General features: G+C 28.1%; 2 protein-coding genes across 2 annotated transcripts; one reads left to right on the top strand and one right to left on the bottom strand.

Annotated features, from left to right (window-relative positions):
* Window positions 1–899: 899 nt before the first annotated feature.
* On the top strand, window positions 900–2,757 carry PmUG01_11056900 (long chain polyunsaturated fatty acid elongation enzyme, putative; the record flags this gene model as incomplete). Its single annotated transcript, XM_029006245.1, has 5 exons — window positions 900–1,208; window positions 1,411–1,538; window positions 1,761–1,925; window positions 2,207–2,312; window positions 2,590–2,757. 5 exons carry the CDS (start codon window positions 900–902, stop codon window positions 2,755–2,757), a joined length of 876 nt encoding a protein of 291 aa, XP_028862753.1.
* Window positions 2,758–4,572: 1,815 nt separating this feature from the next.
* Window positions 4,573–8,505, bottom strand: PmUG01_11056800 (conserved Plasmodium protein, unknown function; the record flags this gene model as incomplete). Its single annotated transcript, XM_029006242.1, has 1 exon — window positions 4,573–8,505. One exon carries the CDS (start codon window positions 8,503–8,505, stop codon window positions 4,573–4,575), a length of 3,933 nt encoding a protein of 1,310 aa, XP_028862752.1.
* Window positions 8,506–9,386: the final 881 nt, after the last annotated feature.

Here is a 9,386-nt window from a genome sequence, read left to right as displayed (position 1 = left end):
CTTATGTAAAATAACATGTCATTTTTTTTTTTATGTTTAAATTTTTTTTTTTAATTAAACCTCAAATCTCCCCAACCTGTTTTCACGTTTTGAAGATTTACAAGTTATAAAAGCGTGTAAAGTTTTTATAACCCTTTGTGTACTATATATATACATATATATATATGTATATATATATAAATATATTGCCTTATGTGAATAGTAAAACGTTATTATGTGAGTAGTAAAATTTTGTTTTTAGGTCCATTGAACTTGTTAGCAGCTACGACATATCATTAGCCCCATTCTTAAAAAAATATACGTGGTTTTTTATAAAACTATATATACATATATTCTTATATATATTCGCACATATATAAATTCGTACATTCATAAATTCGTACATTCATAAATTCGTACATTCATAAATTCGTACATTCATAAATTCGTACATTCATAAATTCGTACATTCATAAATTCGTACATTCATGAATTCGTACATACATAAATTCGTACATATATACATACTATAAATAAATATATACATATAATGCTAGTGCATTTTTAATTTTTAATTTTTTTGTATAGTTGTTTCATATAAAATTATGGAGTTATTTGTTTTTTCATAGTTAGAAATTTTGCCCCTTGTGAACAACATAAATCAATTTAATTTCATAAATAGTTTACGTTCTTTTAATTTAAATCGCGCATAACATATATGCAGTATATACATATGCGGTATATATATTAGGTATATATATGCAATATATTTATTCAGTATATTTATGCAATATACTTATAGGCAATATATTTATCTGATGTAAATATATTTATGTGCCATATATACATATATATTTATTTATACAAAAAAATAGAATTACATATATACACTATACATTTTTAATTATATCCCCGCCAAAATGCCACTGAATATACTATTTATAAATAATTTTGGAGAAAACATTTTAAAATTTTTCAATCCCAATTTGAAATATGGAAGGAGGGTTACTAAAAACTGGTTCCTCGTGAACCCTACCCATTTTTTTTTAGCATTTTTATTATATGTTCTTTTTATTGTGTTTGCATATGTATATAAGGCTTATTTTGTTACAAAACAAAAATACGATAGAAGCTCATCAAAAATAAAAAGCTCTTCTAGTTCTAAGTATAAACATACTCGCTTGGATGGTGTAGTAGAGAAATTGTTGCCTGTATACAACTTGATACAAGTAGGTTTTTTAGTACACGCATGTATATGTGCAGGAAGCACGTGGTTAATATGTTTAGGCGTTTATGTTATGCGTAAAAGCATATATGCCTAACCATTTGCACGTACGAAGATATCCACTACGTAGCGCATATGCATACACGCGTACAGATATACGTATGCACATGTATACTATGCACCATTTTCTCCCCTTCCTTTTTTAGATTTTATTAAGTTTAGTAATAACTGTGTTGACAATATATGAAGCGAGAAAAAGGAAGTTTTCGGTTTTTTACAATTACGTAGATTTTTCCAAAAAAAATATTGCCTTTTGTTGCTGGTTGTTTTACTTGTAAGTCCAAGGAAAAATGAACATGCGCATACATACGCACTTGCGCACATATACGTATATACAGTTATGCATTCAGCGCTTGTTATTTATGCATATCCGTAAGAGTATCACACGTATATACATATAAACACACACACACATTCACATGTATATATATATATATATATATATATATATGTACGCACATGTGCATATTCGTAATTTCTCCTATTTCCCCTTCAGAAATAAATTATTTGATTTTATGGACACCGTACTAATTTTTTTGAGAAGAAAATGGAACCAATTTACCTTCCTTCATATATATCACCATATATCTGTCTTTCTAATTATGTGGATTAACACAAGTGTTGGTTACGATGGGGATATATATTATGTCATTACTATCAAGTAAGAGAAAAAGGAAAAGAAGCATAGGATATTAATAAAGCCTTATAGTGGAATGCAAAAGAAGAACGGGCTTTTTCTTGATGTGTTCCCCATGAATATCTTATGGAATAAAAAAAAAAAATGCAGCACTGATTTGTTTGCATATTCATTTGTTTGTTCACATGCGTATTCACGCGTTTATATATGATATTTATTTTTATATTTATATATATATATATATATATATATATATATATATATATATATATATATATTTTTTTTTTTTTTTTTACCCTTAACAGCTCTATTGTACACTTCATTATGTACCTTTACTACTTCATTGCAAGCTTAAAATTTAGTATACCACTATTTGCTAAAGCGTGTGTCACCTATATTCAAATGATACAAGTAAAAAGAAAAAGCGTGCATAGTTGTATGTATACATGATGCTTACAAATATATATACGTACACATATGCTTACAAATATATATACGTACACATATGCTTACAAACATATCTGTGTATATTTGTTTTTATTTTACCTGTTTTCTGTTCGTTTGTTTAATTTTTCTCTTTTCTCTTTTCTCTTTTTTTTTTTTTTTTTTTTTTCATACCGCCTTTTACCTTCAAATCCTTGTAACTTCCCTCCCCCTACATTTATTTTTCCCCCCTTTCCATTTACAGTTCATATGCATAATGATCCCAACATCCAGCGTTTTGTATTTGAAATATAATTCCTTATATCCAAGAAAATTAATGGCTTTGAGTTTCTACTACAGCATCACCTTATTAGTTTTGTTTGCGCAATTTGCGTATAATGCTTATATCCGACCAAAAAAGAAGGTCGCTTAATTTTTTTTTTTTATTATTTTTTTTTATTATTTTTTTTTATTTTATTTTATTTTCATATTTTATTTTTTTATTTTATTTTCTTATTTTATTTTCTTATTTTATTTTTTATTTTATTTTTATTTTTTTCGTATTTTATTTTTTTATTTTATTTTCGTATTTTATTTTCTTATTTTATATTCTTATTTTATTTTTTTTTTTTTATCTTAAATTTTCTTATTTTCACTTCATTTTTTCACAAGTTATAAATACAATTAAAACTAATATAATATATATGTATATATATTTATGTAATAATTAAAGATATGTGTTTGTGATTAATAATTAATTTTAGAAACATAGTTAAAAAAGGAATTTAAATAAATTGCAAAATTCTTCGTTTCAAAATTATATATATTTATATGTACATATACTATGCATGTAACATAAGTGTACATGCACAAACACACACACGTACATAGTGTATAGTACATAGTACACATAGAGCATAGTATATGCTTGAACACACAATGTTACATGTATTATTATATATACGTGTGTATGTATGTACATATATATATATATATATTATGTATACATTGTATATTTTTAACGAATTTTTCATTTTTTTAAGATACCAAAAAAAAAAAAAGAAAAAGAAAATTTATGTTATAACGCGTACTCTATATATAATTTGTTTATTTTGCTGGTAGAGTGTTTATATATACATATATATCTATAAATACATATTTTCTCATAGTGCAATTTGTAATGCCGTAAAAAAGTATATATGCACATATATGTATGTATTTATGTATTCTGTAAGTGCCTGGGATGGGGGCCTATTTATATCCTTATTATTTTGCATTATACCCAATCTTATTTTTATATGAGTGTTCATATTTATTATATTGTATTACATATACTCTGTGTTTTATACGTATTTATTTTTATTATATATAATTTTTCGGTTAAATGATGTTTTAAAAAAATTGAGTTAAAAATCTCATACACAATAAAACAGTTATTTATTATATATTAAAAAGAAATGAAAAATAAAATAAATAAACAAACAAATAAATAAATAAATAAATATATATATATATATATATATATATATAACAGACACATATGTACTATATGTGCAAATAAAATTAAAAATTTTTTTTTTTGATAAATATGCAGTCACATATAATCATATAAAATTACATAAAAAATTCGGAAATGGAAAAATTCATAATATAAATAAAAAGGATAAATATACTGTTACTACTACTACTGCTTCTAGTTCTACTACTACTACTTCTAGTTCTACTACTACTGCTTCTAGTTCTACTACTACTGCTTCTAGTTCTACTACTACTGCTTCTAGTTCTACTACTACTACTTCTAGTTCTACTACTACTGCTTCTAGTTCTACTACTACTGCTTCTAGTTCTACTACTACTGCTTCTAGTTCTACTACTACTGCTTCTAGTTCTACTACTACTGCTTCTAGTTCTACTACTACTACTTCTAGTTCTCTCAATCGATAAGTTGTGATAAATATGCACCTAACAGAATGCACAGGTTTCGAGCGGAAAGGGGTCTTTTCTTCGAGCCCTTATTTTTTCCTCATTTTTCGCTTCAATATTGCTGCTTGTTCCTTCATTTTTTTCTCCTTTTCCGATTTAATATGTATTATCCTCCCCATCTTATTCCTTCCACTTTTTCCTCATAATTTTTATTTAAATCATGCCATTTACTTGTTCTTGCTCTTCAGCCGAAAAAACGACCATAAAATATATGTAGAGTCCTGTCCCTTTTCCACTTCTCCTCCTTCCTCTCTCTCCTTTCGCCTTACCCGTTCATAAATATTTTCAACTGCTCCTGCAAGTCGCGGTTTTGTGTCCGATACATTTTAACTTTAATTATAAGCTCCTGTATTTTTTCTTCATAACTTTGTATTATCGAGGTATTATTATTACTATCATCACTAACATTACTAAGGATCGTGCAATTTTTATTACATATCATCATCCTGTTAGAGATAAGACTATCATCATCCTCATCAACATTACTACAAAATTTTCCCTCTTTGCTATAATTATATTGTTTCTTTTGTAGTTGCTTCTGATCTTTCTTCTGCTCTTGCTGATGAGTTGTGAAATTGGTTAAAAAGGAATATTGGTTGTTATTACTACTATTCTTTTTGAGTCTATTCATTAAATTTAATTCTAATTCCTCCTTTTGTTTCTTCAAAATTTTTATTTCTGCTTCTTTTTCTTTTAATGCATAACTTAAATTATTATTGAAACTTAATAGCGATTTTATCTCAACATTTAATTTTGTATTTTCGATTTTACTTTTTTGTATCATAACTTTTCGTTTTTCACATAAATCTTGTAAAAAATATTTTTCTCGATATAATCGTTTCACATCATGAGCATGGTTAATGGTATCATAACACTGTTCCAAAGCTTTCTTCTGACCATTACTTATTTTCATTTCTTCAGCATAAGGTAAATTTTCTTTTTTTTCCAAACAATATTTTTCAGAATAATGTGGGTGCATTATGATTTTACGCAAAACGCTGTTCGTCTTCGACTTATCACAGTTGTTTCCAATACTGTTATAGTTTCTTCTAGTGGTATTGCCGCTATTACTGTTATCATTACTGCTCTTATTTTTTGCCCTCTCTCTTCCATTTTTTCCTTTTTCCATTTCGACATCATCTAAGTTGTAATCAATGATACTGTTAGGTCCTTCTTCATCTTCCTTGTTCATTTCATAACTGTATGTGCTCCTTCGAGCACAACGCGTGCTTTTGTAGATATGTGTCAAACTGCTGTTACCACCCTCGTTCACACTGCCATGTTGACTACTACTATTACAACTACTACCTCCTTCGTTTTTTGGAGTATCACAGTATCCGAAAAGAATATTCAAATTAAAATCACTGCCGCAGTCAGAATCTTCACCACTGCAATTTCCCTCATCGTGCTCCGCTTTCTGCTGCTTCTGCTCCTGCCCCTTCTCATCATTAATATCATTTTGAAACGTCGCATTTCTTTTTACTTTTGTCAAACCAGAATTTCTCTCAGTGTTATAATCCTTTTGATTATTATTATTATTAATTTTTTTTTTTTCCCTAATATCCTCATTATCTATACCTACACTTCCAATGCCTCCATTAGCGAAACACCCTTTGTTCATGCTGCTTGCTCCTTCCAGAATTTTCTCTTTATCATAAGCGTCAAATAACTTACTGACTCTTTTGCAATTTTCCTCACTTGCTACTCTCGCTCTTTCCACGTTTTCCACGTCTTCCGCTTCTACATCATAAGCATCACTCATTCCGTTTCCTCCGCTTTTTTTATTTTTACTATTATTATATTTTTTCTGATTACCCTCCTTTTTGTCATGTTTCTTATTTTTCTCACTTCTCTCGTTGTTGCTGTAACTTTTGGTTTTATCGCCCTTTCCAATTCCGCTTTTTCCTTTTCTTTGTTCGTGTATTCTACTATTCATTTGTTCTTCTTTCATTATATTAAAAGCACAATAGGCATTCTGTTTTTCCACTTCTTCTTCTTCCTCTTCGTTACTATAACTATATTCGTTGTTGTCATTAATATGATTTCTATTATTATTGATACGGTAAAATGGTCCATGAACTGGTGTGTGCACTGGTATAGACTTGACAGCCTTAGCACCATCTAAACATTTTATGTAGTGTAAATATTCATCTATGTTATTGTAACTACTAGTGATACTTGTGATATCTTTTGCATGATTCATATAACTATTATGCTTATCTATTTTTTTTTTTATGTACGAATCGGTAGTCCTATTATCATAATTGTCTATATCTGAGTAGCCATTCAAGCACTTTTTACTCATTTCTGATAATCTCTTTGATCTATTTATTAACTCGTTATGAATAATCTCTTGTATATTTTCCGATGCAGGTGATTCAATTTTGTCCATTTCTGTGTTCCTATTAAACGTATCAGACATGACCGAGTCTATCTTGTAAATATCACAGCTTAAAAAGGACTTTTTGAAATTCTCACTACTACTACCACCGTAGTTGTTATAACAACTACTGTAATTATTATGAAAACTTCTGTTTACTTTTTCGTTTTCTTCCTCATTTTCCTTCTCGTTTTCCTCCTCGTTTTCTTCCTCATTTTCCTTCTCGTTTTCCTCCTCGTTTCCCCCCTCGTTTTTCTCCTCATTTTTCTCCTCATTTTTCTCCTCATTTTTCTTCCCTTTTTCCTTCTCCTTTTTCTTTTTTTTGGAAAAAATCGAACCAGTTTCGCCTGCACTATTCAGGTAAATACACTTACTTTTCAGCAACATGTCCAATTTCTCCAGAGAGTTGCAACTGCTGTAACGTTTATTATCACTATTGTCTATGTTAATTTCGTTGTTGTTATTACCAACGTGGTTCATACTTATGTGGTCTCCATCATTCTTATCACTTCCATTATAACTGTAATTCGGGTACGTGAGATTGTCAACCGACTTTACCGTAAAATTTCTGTACTTGTACATGTTATGCAAAATGCTGTTCTTTTCCCTACAACTAATGTTATCGAAAGTGCCATTATTAATATTACTAATAATGTTATCACTCGCATTAACGTTATCATTAATATGAACAACATTATAGTTCGCATTAAATGATAATAAATCCTTTCCTCTTTTTTCGTTTTCCTTCAAATTATCATATATTTTTTTATTGCCCATTAAATATGTAAGATCCTCTCTTTTGTTTAAATATTCTTTGTGCGATCTGAAATTTGTCAAGTCAATGCTACTACCATTTTCATACTCATTAACAATGTTGGCAAAATTAGCACTTCCGTTAATACCGTTAATGGCACTACCATTACTAACACTATTGATATGGCCAATACCGTTTTTATATTTGCTTAGATTAAACACATTCTTTTTTCCTTCTCTCAACTCGCTACTACTGCTTGCATTATTTTTTTCATCAAAATTATAGATATTAGTATTCGACATTTTCGACATATGATTTAACTGAAAAGATGTTTGGTTAAAGCTATCAGAATTTCTTGTTTTGTCACTGTTCATAATATCATTACAACTAATATATGTTTCATTTTTTAAATATTCACTATCGACATTAAAATAATTGTTTTTAAAATATTCTATTTCGAAATCATCGATTTTATAACTGTGTTGATGATAAGGCAATTTGGAGTAGTCGGTGTTACTATCATCGTGCAACATCATTAGGTTCGTGCTCCTCTTATTAACAATGTTGTTACTACCATTACGATATATATTATGATGACTATTATGATGACTATTGGGATTACTATTGGGATTACTATTACTGCTATAATTACTGTTATTTCTACTAAAAATATAATCCCCTTCCTTGTGCTGATTTCTGTTCAGTAATAATTCCCCGTTCGAAGAACTCCAACCATCCATAACGTCACTGTTATTGTTCTTGATGTTACTTATATTATTTCTACTACTCCCTGTGTCGTTATCTCCTGTACTACTCATGTTGTAGTAGTACCCTTTTTTTTTATCACTTAAGAATACACTTTTTGATCTACTTTTTACATCGTAGCTTAAATTTTCCGATGAGCTGACTCCTTTGCAAAAGTTGTACAAACTGTTTTCAATATAGTTAAAGTGCTTTTTATTCGTGTTTGTTATTTCGTTAAAATCGTTATACAACGATTCCCATAAAACGTCATTATTTTGTTCGTTGTTATTATCATTATTACCAGAACTGTTCACATTCATTTTTTGCAATCATATACCAAAAAAAAAAAAAAAAGTAAAGGAAGTAAGGGGGGAAGGGGCAGGAAAGACAAGCTAAGGGAATAAAAATTAGGGAAATAAAAATTAGGGAAATAAAAATTAGGGAAATAAAAATTAGGGAAATAAAAATTAGGGAAATAAAAATTAGGGAAATAAAAATTAGGGAAATAAAAATTAGGGAAATAAAATTAGGGAAATAAAAATTAGGGAAATAAAAATTAGGGAAATAAAAATCAAGGCAAATAAAAATCAAGGCAATAAAATTTAAGGAAATAAAAATCAAGGCAATAAAAGGGAAGAAAAATTAAAGAAATAGAAGTAAAGGAATGAGAAGGAATGCACGTAAAAATCACGATAACGTGTAGCAGAATTAAGATAAATAAAGTGCAGTAAAATATGATTAATAATCAAAGGAAGTTAAATTAGGAGAAGTAAAAATAGTACAAAATGAAGTATAAAAAAAATAAAACAAAACAAAAAGTGTAAAATAAAACAACTAAAACAAACAAAAAAATTGGTAGTAATTTTTATATAGTTGTCAATATTTTGTGTATTCTGAAGCTCGAATTCTTTAATTATTTATTTTTATGTGAATCTGTTAAATATTGCACATAAATATACATAAAATAAAGAAATTCAAATACACCTAATAATATTGTAAAAACACAACTGTGGGCTTTAAACAGATATAGACATATATTTCAAATATATTAAACCTACAAATATATTTGCAATATATTCCAAACTATTTGTTGTATTTTCAAAAGTATGCTCAAATTTTGGACCTTCTGAGTACATACTTTTGTTTTTTTTTCTGTTTTATTTTACTCTTTTAATTATATTCCAAAATGTACATTAATACA

The sequence above is a fragment of the Plasmodium malariae genome (genome assembly GCF_900090045.1).
Source record: "Plasmodium malariae genome assembly, chromosome: 11".
NCBI lineage: Eukaryota > Apicomplexa > Aconoidasida > Haemosporida > Plasmodiidae > Plasmodium > Plasmodium malariae.
Note: the sequence above shows the minus strand (reverse complement) of the source record. Positions and strands in the feature narration are given on the sequence as shown.